This window comes from Opisthocomus hoazin, chromosome 12 (assembly GCF_030867145.1).
Source record: "Opisthocomus hoazin isolate bOpiHoa1 chromosome 12, bOpiHoa1.hap1, whole genome shotgun sequence".
NCBI lineage: Eukaryota > Metazoa > Chordata > Aves > Opisthocomiformes > Opisthocomidae > Opisthocomus > Opisthocomus hoazin.
In genome coordinates this window covers 22,413,719-22,429,414 of record NC_134425.1, presented here as the reverse complement: position 1 = coordinate 22,429,414, position 15,696 = coordinate 22,413,719, and the positions used below count along the sequence as shown (strand labels likewise).

General features: G+C 53.9%; 1 protein-coding gene across 2 annotated transcripts in view; it reads right to left on the bottom strand.

The window, feature by feature from the left end:
• Positions 1-15,696, bottom strand: part of LOC142362820 (hydrocephalus-inducing protein homolog) — a 49,469-nt gene that overhangs the window by 19,427 nt on the left and 14,346 nt on the right. For both annotated transcript variants that reach the window (XM_075433475.1, XM_075433477.1), the window contains exons 8-14: positions 13,009-13,192; positions 7,884-7,983; positions 6,260-6,378; positions 4,127-4,350; positions 3,313-3,380; positions 1,108-1,343; positions 183-283 (exon numbers count right to left, since the gene is read on the bottom strand). In XM_075433475.1, coding sequence (XP_075289590.1) covers positions 183-283; positions 1,108-1,343; positions 3,313-3,380; positions 4,127-4,350; positions 6,260-6,378; positions 7,884-7,983; positions 13,009-13,192 — 1,032 coding nt within the window. The remainder of the gene's footprint in view (positions 1-182; positions 284-1,107; positions 1,344-3,312; positions 3,381-4,126; positions 4,351-6,259; positions 6,379-7,883; positions 7,984-13,008; positions 13,193-15,696) is intronic.

Genomic DNA, 15,696 nt, shown 5'->3' with positions numbered 1-15,696 from the left:
AGCACAGGTGCTTCTCAACATGGGCTGCTCTCAAAGCACTGCTCTTCTCATCTCTGGCTGGGCAGAACCAGCTCATTAACGCTTCTCATTTGGAGCCAGAGCCAGCCAAGCGTGTTGCAAGGCAGCGTGCTGGTGCTGGATGCACGAGGAGAGAGGGCGAGCTGCATGGAAAGCGCTGATACCTGGCTGTGAGGAGCAGGGCCAACACCTCCTTGCCAACACCCTCCAAGTCCACCACCAGCGCCAGCTCGTAACTCTTCACCGTGTTGGAACACAGGGTGACCTGGGGGAAGAGAAGAGCATCAAACACCTCAGCGCTCCCAAAACCCATCGTCCACGTGTGCTGTCCTCCGGTTCTCCTTCCACAGCAAGGAAAGAGAGCATTTTGCTCCAGTTCTTCCGCTGGGCCGCGTAAAGAGCGCAGTCTCTGGGAGTAACAAAAGTCTTCTGACAATATCTGCTTCGTTAAATACGCCTGGCGGTTAGCGGGGCCTACGTAAGCTAAATGAAGGCTCAGACTAACGCTGTACTCACTACTCTATTAAAATCAAGGGGGTAATTTTTATTCTTGACTACAATAGCATAAACCCAGAGGGAATCCGTCGACTTCTACAGAATAAGTTCAGCTTTACAACAGGAAGCTGAGGCAAAACATGGCTGAGCAGCTGCTGCGCAGCTCATGGCTGCCAGAGCTTCTTCAGCCCCACTGGAGATCCCCGCAGTGAACACAGCTCCTCCTGCTCAACAGGAGAGGAGAAATAAGGCCGTGAAGAAAAGCAAACTGCTTTATACAATGACATCTCTCTTTTTAACAGCCACCTTCTGTCCTTATCCTTCCTCTGACCACTTCAAATCAAAGAAACCACTCTAAGCAGCTCTCAAAAACACATGAATGGCTTCTGGACAAGACCTTCAGCTCATGATTTTGGAAACAAAACAGTGCTCCTTCAGAAAAGCCCCAGAGTAACCCAGCCGACAAGAGCCTAACACCAGTGCACGTATCTTACTGGCGTTACGCCCAAAGCTAGCGATGCTAAAGCCCTCCCGTACCTCGGCGAAGCTTCAGCTCCACCTGCTGCAGTCCCTAGGGCCGGACTCTTCCCCTACCTGGATATCCAGGCTTCCCAGGGAACGGACGGTCCCTTTGCAGGGCGTGACGGTGAACTCGGTTGGCATGACGTGACCTTGAAGTCCCTTTCTCCAGGACGGGCGAGTGTTGTCCGACACCTGATCGAAACTGGTAACGCTGGGCTCGCCCTGGCCATCCCCAGGAATGCGCAGGTTGACAGTCATGGGCACCAGGGAGGTGTTCATGAGGCGACAGGACAAGGTGCGAGGAAAGCCTAGGACAACGACACAAACGTGGATTTACGCACCGATTATCCCAAGATTCCCAGGGTGAATATCCCATTCTGATAAACCGTGCTTGGAGTTTAGCTCTTTTCAATCTGAATTACCGCTAATTGAGAAGCTAAGCAAGGAATTCATCGTCAATTCAGCTCCCTTTGCTGCTGATCACAGAGATTGCTTCCTTGGCAACGCCCACTCTCAGCCATGCTGACCACCACAAGTTTCTCTCTCTCTGCCTGAGGAGCCCTCTCCCCTGCCCCAAAACCAGCAACAATTCTTTCTGACTTACGAGCACGCACCCTGACAGACCATTTGTTCTGAAAATTCAACCCATAAAATTCCCCGTTCACCCCGTGAACACTCTCACTGTTTTCAATATATGAAAGCAGCGTATTGTCAGCAAGGAGCAGCTACAGTAGCAGCAAGGCTGGATGAAATTAGGAATTCCAGCACGATGCAGAGCACTGCGATGCAGTTCCTCTAGGCAGGATCCTTACGGCATCTCCTGTTTCGGTGCCACCAGACTGAGCACGTGACAATTTGCAGCCCGCTTCACCGCAGGCAAGCCTGATGCTTGCTGAGAACTTCGCAGGAGCCGTGCCTCGCCTCACCCAACACAAACAGGGCCATCACACCCGTGCTGCACGCTGGCTTTGAGTACTGCCCGCAAAGGCTTGCAGCGCTGGAGCTTTAACACTCGCTTTCCGTGACGCCCCAGCCACACAACCGGGTGGGGATGTTCTCCAGAGACAGGACACCAGCCCACAGCCTGCGCTGGAGCGGACATCTGGCTCGGCTGGCCAGCTCTGCGGGAAGGACACATCTCCCGTGGGCTGCCTACTGACTGGTATCCGCACACAGACGGGGAGGAAAACCAGCTGTGGGCACAGCAGAGAGCTCATCCGTGCCCATCGACAGCGAGCACTGCCCACCTCCAGCAACGGCCCCGGCAGGGAGGCAGCAGGGGCACAGAAACGCACAAACACCGACTTCCCGATCCCAGAGAAGACTGCAGTCTCCAGACACAGGCAGCAGTCAGCAGCACGGCTCCCAGCAGCAAAAACACAACAGCTGCCTTCAGCTGAAAGGGCCTGATTGATGAAATCGGCTTCAGCGCGATGAATCTCCCATCACATAACCCTACTTCTGCCCAGCGCGTCCCGCGTTGTTTTATTTATTCACAAGGAAATGAAGCAGCGGCAGAGCGGTGACGGAGGGAGGGGAGGAAGCGGCTCAGGGAAGGCAAGGAGTTCTCTTGCAAAGTCCACCAACAGCAGGAGAACACAGAGGCATCCCGGGCGTAGAATGATGATGGCCCTTCAATCAATCCACCACTGATTTCACATTTAAACTTTAGATTATCCCTGTAAAAAGCCTTTGGTGAGACAGATGGAGAACCAGATTCTGCATCTCGAGGGAGACGCTCTGGATGCTCACCACCGGCTCTGGCAGCAGGGCTGGGCTTTCGCCGGGGAAGGAGCAGGAGCCCACGTCTCTGAGGACATCAGTGCCCGATGCAGAGCTACTGCTCGGACATACTGCCTGGTACATGATAGCGAGGTGCCCTCACAGCGCTAATTAACACCTCACGCTAAAGGTCAAGCGGTTAAATGGTGTCCTTGCCTATCAAGAGGAACATTTCCCCAGAGAAGCTACAGGCTAGTAGGTGGCTTAAACCCCTTTCTCCTGCAGTCCCACCCCCGGGCCCTGCTGGGACAAGGACCTTCAGTCATTCTGCTGCCAAGGTTTGGGAGGTTGGGGCTGAAGAGAACGACGGACACCACAAAATACTGACTTTCTATTCCTTTGGTCCTATTTGATCTTCTGATGGCCCAATAGTGGCTAAGCAGCCAGCAGCCCTGGTTTGAACACCTCAAAGGCTGCTACAGAGGAACGCAATTGCTCCGTGTTGGGCAAGACACAGACCTCTCGCCTCGCGGTCCAAGCCCGGGGCACACTCACCAAAGGAGACGTCGCCAAAGTGGAGGGCAGGCACATTGAAGTGGCAGGTGGGTCCGATGACACAGCCCCTGTGAGGACAGAGACAGGCAGAGGAGGCATTGGCTTGGGTAAAGAGAAGCGCAAAGCGTTCAGCTTTTCCTCACCGCTCCGGTGGACAAAAGCTGGTCTCAGAACCATGGCGGGTTTCAAACCAACCTATCACCCTCGTGCTCAGCACGGTGTCCATGCAGATAGCCAAAGCAAAGCGGTCTGCAGCTGGTAGGTGCTGATGTGTCTGAGGGCACCATGGCGGGCACTGGGCCAAGGGTCTGCCCCCCACGTTGCTGCCGACCCGATGAAGGACCCTGAACAAGTGCTGGCTCTGTGCCTCAGTTTCCCCATCTGTAACGTGATGATGTGGAGGCCTCCACACAAAAGCAGACCCATTGTACTCCCTTTCCCAGCTGCAGGTTCCCTGCTTTGGTATTTCTGAGCTGGAATTGATGTTTCCCTGGAGTACATGAACATGTCTCTCAGAGGATCTTGATCCACGCGATCGTTATGCGTGCAGGATTTTGTTGCATTAACCCAGGGGAGCCCCAAACTGGTCATACCCCCTCGCACACAATTCTTCAAACTTCTTCATTTGCTGCTGCAATCGCAGGGTTCAAACTGGAGTCAAGGTTTAAAAGCCCTGGCTCTCAGTCTCCTCTCTGATCCTAGCATCCTCACGCTACGACCTCAGACAACACCTTTTTTCTCCACTCCACCACCAGACGAGGCTGGTGGGAGATGAACACAGATGTGTCCACCCAGCTCCTATAACCCTCCTCACCTGATGGTCAAGGTCGCCGGCTCAGGGGATCCATCCACACTGAACCGGAATTCTTCTGTGAACGGCCCCAGGGTGGTGGAACTGAAGGAGATCCGGATGACGTGGAGCCCGTCTGGCACAACGCTGCCCTCCTGGGGGAGGAACGCGAAGCAGGAGCCCAGAGCTGTCGCTGGAGGGATCAAGCTGAAGCGAGCATCGATGGCTCCTTTGTTAAACAGGATCGCCTGCAGCAGCAAGAAAGCAAAATGGAAACGCGTCAGGAATCTCCCTTGCTTGCAGAAGACTCATTTGTTTTCTAATTAAACTATGAACATCTGCAAAAGGCAGAAGATGCTGTGTGCTGCTGCTTGGCAGAAGCCAAAGAAAATACAACAGGGCAAGTTCTGCCTTTGGGTTTTGTCACGCAAAGCAGCGATAACTTCGCGTAAACAGAGTCACTCTGGGTTTACTCCACTGACACAGAGCAGTCCCCTTGGACTTGCAGTGCAGAGGACCTGCTCAGCATCACCGGGTGGATTCACACCCATCCCCAAGAGCAAAGCTGGGAGGCTGCAGCATTACCAGTGAATCCTCAACTACCGCTTCTGCTCCGCGGGAGCCCGATCCTGCCGAGGGCAGAACACCGTCAGCTTCCATTGCAGCCAACAAGTTCATTGCGCGCAGTAGAAGACACCTCAGGCCAGCACTACAACCAGCTTCAGAAGCACTCCCCAGCTCTGCTATGGTATATACTGCAGGTTTATTCTATTTTTCTCTTTAATCTGATAGTTTCTTCATCTTTGCTCACCCAGAAATGTCAGGAAAGGGTGAGTATGGTGCACAGGGGCTCTACCTATTCTAAAGAATTTATCTTTCATAACTATTCACAGCCACCACCTAAGATTTTACCGTTATTACTCTAAAACGTAAACTTTGAACCAAGCTGTACTTTGCCGAACACTCGAGCCATCGACTGCCTTGAACAGGCGATGCAGTCCCGCAGCATCTGTGGACGCTCAGCTCTTACGTCGGCCGAGCAATGCCCGCGCCTGCCCGTGAGCCCCAGCACGCTGTCAGCCGCCCGCAGACCTACTCCAGGCAAAGCTCTGAAGTTTCTCGTTGCTGCAGGGTGAAATCCTGCCATTTCCACGGAATTACCTATCTGCTTTGGGCTGCTTTGCCTTTATTTTTGGCCCTGCAAAACCTGTCAGGAAACCTGAGACGGCAGCAGAGAGGCGTCCCTTCTTCTTTAGTTTTGTAGCCGCTGCTGAGAATACTCACGTATTCAAACTGCACGACAGTAACTTGAAAACTCCTCTCCCCTCTCCTCTGTTCTGCACTTTGGTTACAAACTGCACTTCGGGATCCTACGCTGCGCTGAGGTTTACCTCCCGTCTAGCTGCTTAGGACAGCACTACCACCATCATCTGCTTATCTGCATTTTCTGAAGTAATCAAAATCATCAATTGATATAGATGGAATCGATAAAGTATCAGCATTCAAAATGCAAAATTTCAGTAAGAAAACACCTTCACGTGTCCTTCCCTGCCACAGCCGAGCTTTTGAAAGTGTCTGGCACGACGTATCGCCTCATTGTCTACCTCTTCCAGCTGCTCTATCTTTTTTTTTTTGCAGAAAACTCGACACCATTGTGGAGAGGCAAATACGCAGAGAATTCCTTCGCTTCATTTCCAGAAATGCTTTGCTCTTATAGAGCCGGGGATGCACCAGCTCTGAAGCGTGGCGAGAGACTGGTCGGCAAGCGGAAGCGCTCCCAGCTTCTTTGCTAGGGACTGCTCCGGGCCGGGGGGCTGGATGGCCAACCCCTACCATGCTGGGATTCTGGGATTCTGTCAAGCAGGGCTTTTTGTTACTATTTTTTGTAATTATTTTTTATGTAACCTCCCAGCTCCTCTCAAAAGGAGGTTGCCAAAAGGCAGGGTTTAGGGCTTCAGCAGCAACATCAGCAGCTTTCAGACCCCAAAAGTATCCAGATTCTGTCGCATACCCTCCCCTAGATTTCACTATTACCTCAAATATTCCCTGCTCCCAGCTGCCCGCGTTGCCAGACGTCCCCAGACGTCCCGCAGGTCCCCGGGGCTGCCTGCTGCCCCCGGAGCCATCGGGATCCCCCCCCCAGCCCCTGCTGCTCACCTCGTAGCTGTGGGCCAGTCCCACAAACACCGTCCCGATGTCCAGCTGCTCAAAGCCGAAGCGGAGCCGAGGCCCGATGCCTTCCGCTTTGATGCGCAGGGGCAGCCTGGTCTCACGGCCTGGGGGGAGATTTCCATTGCAGTACGGTCATTCCCACTGTTATCCTGGATTTTCCAGGCCGCCTCAGTGCTAATCCCCGACTCCAGGCTGGCAGGGACCAGCTCGAGATGCTCCAGGAGAAGATACAGGACCCTTCTCTTCCCTCAGGAGATACATCCTTCGGCCAGCTTCTAATTTTTAACCAACCCCCCGGGCTGCTTTCTATTTTAGCAATCAGTTTGCACCCTGAAAAAGTGATGCCGAGTTTACAACGCCATCTCTGAATTTCTTCCCATGCGCTGCGATGAGCTTTGAAACCCGTTCAGTGAAGGCACAAAGCTCACGAAACAGAACTGGAGATGAAAATACGCCGTCCATACAGACAGGAAGACAGTTTGTTAACACAAGCCCTGGGTAATTACTGTAGGTGGCATTTGCTGAGTAAACCCTGCGCAATTACTGTATAAATACAAAGCTGGTTCACGCCATCTGCATCCGTCAGCTTGGAGCAGTAAGGAAAGCAAGAAAGCAGCTGGGCTGGTGATTGCAGCACCCTCCAGAATGGGAGCCCGGCTGCTGGAGGACCACAAGCCTCACACCTTTTCCTCTTAGATGGAGCGAAACCATCCTGTTCCCTGGATGGAAGCCTGACAGCCATCTCCTGCTCTGGAAAAACACCTCCAGCAGCACCAGGCAGAGACGCAGACCAAGGACAAGGTAACCCAAACCACACAGCTTGCTGCAAGCATCCCCTGCCCCGTGCCAGCACAGCAAAGCCATCGCCTCGGTAAGGGCAAAGATGGTGTAACTCGGGTGGGTCAAGGAGAGCTGCTCCCAGAAAGAGACCTGACAGCGCTTCCGTAGGACAGGACGAGCAGAAAGCTTGTCTAGCAGCCTGCTCGGCCTCCGGTTCCCAGGGCGGGTGTTCGCCCTGCTGAGTGCAGCAAGCCCTGTACAATGCTACCCAGAGGCACCACGGACTCGGAGCCACAAGGTGACAACTCCCACCGTGCAGGGAGAGCTGCGGGTGCTGGCCAAGATGGTCCTTGCGCAGAGCCCAGCCACCCAGGCTCTGGCAGCGTCTGGGCAGCAAGAGGTGGTCCAGGGTCCGCGAGCACATCTGGAGCTGAGCTCCTGCTGCCTCAGGACTCTGATGATGCACCCACGTAATAAAGACTCATCTTGGAGGTCAATGGTCTACAGGGGCTCAGCGCTCGTTCACTAAAGCTCTTCTGCTGTGTAGCTCTTTGGCCTTTAAAGACACCTCACAGCAGAGAGAGCGCTGGGAAACCCACGGCTTGAAAAATGATCCTGTCACTGCTTTGATTGTTCTGGGATCAGCAATCCAGAGCCCCACACGCCGAGCCCTGGCCTGGAGACCCCCTGGACACCGCAGGGACAGTGGGCATGTGCCAGCACTGCCCTGCTGACCACCGACCCTCCCGAGGAATGACCCAAGAACCCAGCGGGCTGAGTCGCTTTGTGCCTCGCCTGTGCTGCGGGGAGCAGGAGAAAGGAGCTGTACCTGAGATGTCGCAGTAGACCGTTTGTTCATAGACTCTGGCCTCTTGGGGTGTGAAGATCACATTAATTTCAACTGAAGAATTGGGCCAGACATCTCCCTCCTAAAACAGACACAGACAGCAAACCATTTATCTTCAAACACAAAGATTTCTTCTTTTCAACCACAGTCGTGTAGCCTTTCTTAGAGCATCAGTGAAAAGCAAGGAGCAAGCAACACTTAGCAACAACATTTAGAAGAGTTTGGAAGCAGCTGCAAAGAAGCTTTCCAAGTCCCTTACCTTCACCGGCACCTGGCAGAGGCATTTTGTTAAATTAGGGCTATAATGAAGCAACCCAACTGGCTCGCACTCCAGCGAACCAAGGGGCATTTCTTCAGAGGTACCAACCAGCCTAAGGGGAGGTAGCTCTCTCCTGCAGACCCTCCCTCACATCCCTGTATCACTGTGGCTACGGGAATGCTTTTACTCGGGATCAAAAGAGATTCAGGAAATCAAAGGGATTTTTCCATCCTTAGTTACGACGGTGCTGCCTCTCCTACCCTTCACCTATCAATGTACGCAGGGATATAACGTGCTCGGTGAGCTGGGTCACCCAGCGCCCGGCAGAATGAGCCCTCCACCCCAGGGATCAGTGCACAACAGGCTCCTTCCCGCCGATGGCTGCTCCTGCCCCGCGCCGTCAGCAGCCAGCCAGCACGCAGGCTCTTCCGCTGACGGATGATCCCCCAACAGCACGGAGAGTCGGATGCATCCGTTTCCCTGAACACAGGCTCAGACAAGGAAAGATGGGATTTGCTTACAGCTCCACACCCCTCTCAGCCAACAAGCTCTTTTCCTCGTCACGCTCTTGCTCAGGGATTTCAGTCTGGGCCACGCTACCGGTGTGTTTGCAACCGTCTGCTGCTTCTGCAGGGTCTTCTCTATCTCCATGAAACCCCTGTCCCCAGCAGTCCCTGCACATCTGAAAGGCACCAGGCAGCGGGATGCTGGCAGAGCCAGCAGCGATCCCCTGCCTCCCACCGGGAGCCAGGGCTTGTGCCCAGCAGGACATCTCACATCAGCTCCTGGGGACAAAACCGTGCCTGCCTTCATCTTTGCAGAATACATCTGGAAACCAGCTCGCACATGAAGGCAAGGCCCTGTCAGAGCGCTGGCCACCCCAGCTGGGACTCACTGTCCAAGGCTCCCTCTCCTTCGGGACAAGCAGGCATAGAAGGCAAGAGAGCAATCTCTGGGCTTTGCAGGCTGCTCAGGCTGCCTGCTGGTCTCCACCTGGGATAGGAGACATTCCTCGTGACACACAAAGCCCCAGTTGTCCTGGCCTCCTCCCATTCCTGCATCAGCATTGCTGTCAGAAGGGGAACCGGAGCTGGGTCGGTACCAGCAGGGCATTTATCTGATTCTAGAACTCCATCCTGGCCCAAGGTAACCCAAACTGAACATCAAAATGGTGAACTTCCACCGCACCAAGAAAAAAATACAGCTTCAGCAAGAACCTGGGAGAACTCCACAAGCGTACATCTCCCAGCAGCGAGGGAGAGGAAACGAGTCCCTGCAGGCGTCACTCAGAGCGGCCGAGTTCTGGGGGGATGACTGGCTCAACTCCGCCGAGACCACAGCGACTGCCGCAGTGCTGCTGGGATCTCTCTGTACACCGCACATTCACCAGGGCGGGAGGGAGCCTTGAGCTCTGGGCTGATGCCATTGCTGCTTTTATCACCTAAAGAGATGAGCGTGCAGCACACCAACACCCTGGCCATGAGGACGCCTTGCTGTGCCCCGGGAAGCCGGTCAGTGATGCAAGAGCCTGACACGGGACAGATCTCCACACACCCGAGGTGCTGCTGGCTCCCAAGGCACAGGCAGATGAGGCTCCTCCAAGGCACCGGAGGAAACCAGCCTACGGACCAGCAATAAAACTCCTCCTTTCCTATGCATCAGCACAGCTCTCAAACAATCCTCACGCAGCATCCTTACCGGAGCCTTGCATTCCCATCCTCGCTCCCACAGAAACCCGCGCCGGCAGTTAATGGACTCCAGTCTCTTGAGCTCCTGATATGAAAGTACACCCCGTAAGGCCACTGCTACGTGCGTACGAGCCTCGGGACATTGCAGGGGCCAGCCGTCTGCCTGGGCTAGCACGTTCTCTACAGGGTGGGAGTTCAGTCAGGGCATAGAAAACTACCATGGATGCTCACCAGGACAGAAATAAACTTCTGCAGTGCTGCGAACGTGATCTTGCAACGCTTCTGGCCTAACGTCAGCCTCAGACAGGTTGCATAAAACACAGATGGTGGATGCATGACGACACAGCACAAACTCCAGCAGCTGTACGCTGGCTTTGCTACAGCATCGAGCCAGCGTCAGACCAGAGGGGATGGCACACCCCGACACACAGCTACAGAAGTGACCTCTACGCAAGAGCCCAAACTTAAATACATGCAGATCCTATTGCTCCTCCCTCAGCCCCTAGATAACAAGAATCTGCTTGATCTCCACCAGCCTGAATAAGGAAAAGCCGGTCTTGAAAAGCTGGGCACCACCAGCTATTGGCCAAACCGCCTGCTTTGTTTTGCAAAGGTGATCCGCAGAAAGGAAATCACTGCTCAAAGCAAATAGAACAACAAATGCAGAGCTGGCAACAGAAGTACCCAGGCGACAGCTAAGTGCACCCTGCTAGTTCAGGGTGCTCAGGAGAAAGGCAGTGCCAAAGCTCACATCTGCCTCTTTCCATAAACACCTGAACCCCCAGCGAGCTGTGGGACCGACCACAGCTCGCACTGGAGATGGTGCCTTCTGCCAAAACCTGAAGTGCTCTGCGGTAACCTCTCATTTGGATGGGGACCAGCTCGGTTCCCCAGCTGAGGTGAAGGTCTGCAGCAACAAACAACGCTGTTCCCTCCTGGCCCAGCCTCGGGATCAACAAGGGCAGCAGTTTCATAACCTCAACACCTTGAGGACCACCTCCACCGGCTCGGAGTTAACACCCGACACTGAGGCGTCGCTACCAGGCAACGACAGGACAGGGATGACTTGTCAAGGTCAGTGCAACGGGAGCAAATCTCCGTTCTCCCTTTCCTCTGCTTTCCATTTCCAAGGCGTCAACTCCCACGTGTCTGCAATGGGGACTTTCAGCTAAGCTGTGGTGGGGAGGATGCAGCAAAAAGCAAGGACTTTGTCCTTCGGTAGCCACCCGGGCTTCTATCACAGCTGCTTCTGCTGACGTATCGTGTGGATTTGCAAAACTGAATTAAACCACATTTGAGATGCGCTCGGAAAGTCAGAGCTGCAGAACAGCTTGTTTCCCACAGGCTTGGACGGCTGCTCAAAGGTTCATGGTCACGTGGTAATTCCAAAATCACTGCCTCCTCATCTTTGTTGTTATTTTCATCAACCAGCTAACCCTGCGCAGACTGAAGCGACCTGCTGCAGCTTCTACACACAGCATCACCTGGAAATACCGTCAGCCAACGGTCCGCTGCCACAGCAACGCTTCTGCACAAAGCCTGCAAAGCCGCCCTGCCCAGCAAGCGGTCCCAAGGCTGCTACCCCCCCACCAGCTTCCTAACCTCCAGCAGCAATGACCTCCTCTAGTCACTCCTTACAAGGGTTCTACGGGGCACTCCCAGACGTCACGGGTGACAGACGGCGAGGGAGCAGCCACATCTGCCCAGGAGGTCGGTGAGGCAGCATGGTCCCAGCTTTGGGGGGGCCCTTCCAGCAGGAAGTCAGTGGCAGTGGATTTTTAGATTCTACATTTGATAAAAGGAGTAAATCCTTACTATCCTTTGATATAAAGCCACCTATATGTCAAGGGGAGATGACAGACATGAGCAAAACTGAACATGACACTGATTACTCCATCAATAATGGAACTGGTGATTGGTGGGTAATGCTGGACCCGGACAGCAAGGGAGACACGCGTGCAGCAGCCCACTTATATTCCGTCCCGGAGCAAACTCTGCAGCATGAACACAGCCATTTAGGAGAGGTTGCCACTCCAGCCTTGAGGCCAGGTGACACCTTATGTCCGTACATCATGATGAGAAGTGGCAGGACTCCGTACCGTGGGCAGCCAGACTTCTGGACCTCACCCCAATGCACTTCGGGAGCTCGAGAGTGGCTTAAGCTAGTTGTGGAGACCTAGTCTGACCCTAATGCAGCAGCAGCCCTGGGCGACACTCCAAAACCAGCTCCGACGCTCTGCAAGATGCTCAGCTCCCACTCTACAATGTTCTCACTGCTCTGACACAATCTCTTGGTCACATCATGCTGCTGGTAGCTACGCTGCTGTGAAACTGCAGTTATGCTGACGCTGGTGGCGCTCAGCCTTACATGGGCAATAGAAGTAATCAAGAGAATACGATCCCGCTCCTTGAAAAAAATTAGGTTCACCTATTTTAACAAGAAAAAAAAAAAAAGGTTGGGCTTATTCTAGGGTTTGCTGCAAAGATGAGCAGGGATTTTGCACTGCTCAGACAGCAGGCATCCTTCATCTCAGACCATAGAAGCACTCACAATCAGGGCTTTGGCTGATTGAAGGATGTGGGGTTTTGCTTGTGTAGAAAAAAAAAGCAAAACGTTTTCAGTACCTGTGGGCAACAGAATTCAAAAAGCCCATTTAAACCTGCCAACCTGGTGTCCGGGCTCACGGATGACACTGGAAAGGAGATTCAGACGTGGTGTAAGTCCAGGTTATCTGAAGGAATTGATGTTTCCGTGATTAAACTTGGGCTGAACTTGGCCTCCTTTCCACAGAGGACCATTGCATTCGTCAGGTCAATATGTGAACTGACAGAGCTCTCATACCCTTTGTTAATCCCCAAACAGCCTACGTAAGGTGTGCCCTCACACATAATAATCGATACCTCTGAACACCGTCAGTACACTGCAGTGCCCTTAATTTCCAGCCCTTAATCCATAGCCCGTGCAGCAGAGCTCAGCTTCAGGCAGGCTCTCGCTGCCTGTCAGCAGCCCGCAGTTCAGAAATGCTTTTTGCAACAAGCTCTGCCAGCCTCACCAGAAACCTGTTTTCTCTCTTTATGCATCAAGCCAGCCGATGTGGGCGTCTGCCAAGCGACCTCGTTCGAGCAGGAGGAGGAGGAGGGGCTGTCAGCTATGGCTTACCACCGGCTCAATGGTGAAGACATCGTCGGAGAAAAGCATGGAGTCTCCTTGCACCTTGGCTCTCTGGTTCTGGAAGGCGCGGGACAGAAGGCAAAGGCGTTCTCGGACAGTGGGGTCCACCGTGCGCTCCTTGAGAAAACAAGCCGTCTCGTCCTCTTCCTGCCTCTGCAGCCTGCGACACCACCTGCAGCCACGGGGAGAGGCAGACCAAGCGGAGAATTGAAGAAGCGACATCTTTGCAGAGACTGTCGTGTGAGTGCAGGGGCAGCGAGGCGCGCGGGGAGGAACAGCAGCAGCCCAGCAAGGGGCTGACCCCGACCCACGGGGTTCCCAGGCGGATCAGGTTAGCCCTTGCTGCTCGCTGGCACGGCAGGTAGATTTACTCCATGCTTTACAAGCTAAGCAGAGGGTTTTTGAAAGCTGGCAGCCCTCGAGAGAGCGATGTGGCTCTAAGCCACTGCCAGCACTGATGGAGAAGCCACCAGCCACCTCAGCCGGCCTTTCCCACCATGGGGCTGCTGTGGGCAGGCAGATCACAAAGATCAAGGAGCACCCACTGCAGCGCTTCCTGAGGACGGGGAGCAGCTGGGTTTCAGCAGCGGATTCCCAGCACCGCTCTCGCTCCTTCCTGTTTGGACCTGCAGGGATAAGCAAACGATACCTGCCCTCCGTTCCCCGTGCTGCCTTTCACCAGAGCATCCCCCAGCCCTTGAAAAGCAAAAGAACGACTCCAGGCATCACACCACCGCGGTGCAATTAATGTGTTTCTATGCCTGGAAAGAGGCCCTGAGAAAGGAACAGACTTCACCCAGCATCACCCAATAAAGACGTCAGGACCAGCAGTTCTGAATCCAAACCCTGAAATCTAGCCTTGCACCACCATTCTCCTTTTCAGGGTCCTCTGCAGAGCTTTGACATAGTTCACCTCTCCCTTCTGTGGTAGCTGTCGCAGAAATCATTCTAGCGCTCAAAGATCACAACCAAGAGATGACAAGGGAGCTCTGGCTTCCTAGCTGGCACATTGCTGTCCCCTCTTCACGCTCCAGGCCCCTGGCCAGGAAGAACCACAGCAGGTGACAGCTCGGGGGGGCGAGTGGAAGGCTCCGTACGCAGCAAAGCAAGGCGACGTAGTATAAACAGCAGAGCTGTCATCACCCAGCTAAATCCAAATACAATTAGAGAGGAAATACAGCCATGGACGTCAGTAACTGCGCACAGACAGAGCCCCGGGCAAATGCTGTCACCAGCACCAAAAACACTCGCTTTGGTGAGCTCCCCGTAGAGCGCGGCGGGAAATGTTTCTCCATGGCGGACCTACAACGCCGTGCATGAGGAGGGCTTCCAGCCACCGAGAGCAGCAACCCTCAGCAGACAGTAATTCCACCACTCTATCCCAGAAAGTCCTGCAGGAGGGAGAGACAGCAAACCCCTGGATAGACCTTCTCACCAGCCAGGTCTTTCCGGGTCCCACCCCAGTGCAGGGTCCTCCAGAAGTGAATAAGGCCTCTCTGCTCTAAAATCTCAAAAGCTTCTCTGACAGCAGGACTGTGGCCTTGGAGCTACGACTCCATCCCTAAGATTGCAAGCAAGGAAGAATAAAACGTCCTGGTCAGAGTCCAGGACACAAACTGGCACCAGATCAAATGTAACTGGAAAAAAATGGGGTTGAAGTTAACTGCGGGGAAACCTGGTTGCTTCTGAGGGGAAAGAGGATTGCTCAGGATCCAGTCTGAGACATGCAGGTGGGAAGAGATGGTAAAGGAATGGTCCAGGGAAGTGCCAAGAGAAGGTAATGAGATTTGTCTTTTAACACACTGAGCCTGCACAGAAGTCACACGCTGTGTAATTAAAAATAGAGAACAGTGGAAAACTAGTTTTGGCCTTCGAGGCATTTCTGACCTAATTACGTTGAACTTTATTTGCTCAGAAGCCCTTAAAAAGTGCTCCGGTTTGAGGCAGTTTCCTGATCAGCCGTGGGTTGAGACGAACTCCTAGATCTATCCAAGGCTGAAAAGTCGCACAAGGATGCCCTAAATCACCCCAGCTTCTAAGCGTCATTTCCATTTCACTCTCCCTGGGGCTGTCAGCACTCCTCTGCTGCCTGAAATGGGAATTTCAAAGCTTCACCAAAGCCAGCCTTCGAAGGACCTGCCCCGTCTCTCACCACCTCGCTGAAGCCCAAAGGCAATTCCAGGTCCTGCGCTGCCCTTCCTTCCCTGCAGGACCCTCCGCCTCCAACCTCTCCCCAGCCTCCAAGGCAGGGCAGGGATACCTCGCTGTGCTGGAAACCAGGACGGCGCAAGGCAATCCACCACCCTGCAGCAGGCTGGCCTCACACTCGTTGGGCCAACAAAGCACCCTCCCCTGCACGTGGCTGGAAGAGGAGCCTGCCATCTTATCAAAGTTGCAGTGGAAGAAACTGCTTGGACTATCACCATAGCTGTGTTACCTGCAGCTATGTGAAGTCCCATGTAATGCATCCTGACACTTTCCTCAGCCTCATGAGCCCTTCTGTAGCCCGGAGATCTCTGGACCTCAGTGATTTGTGCTCCCACAAAACACCACTTTGCTATCCAGTCATGGTAATCAAGCCTTCCTTCCCAGAACATCAACCTCAGCTGGAGTCTGGGTGGAACTGGAATGGGAAATGCTGAGCTACATCACCCTGAAGCCCAGGGACAGACACCC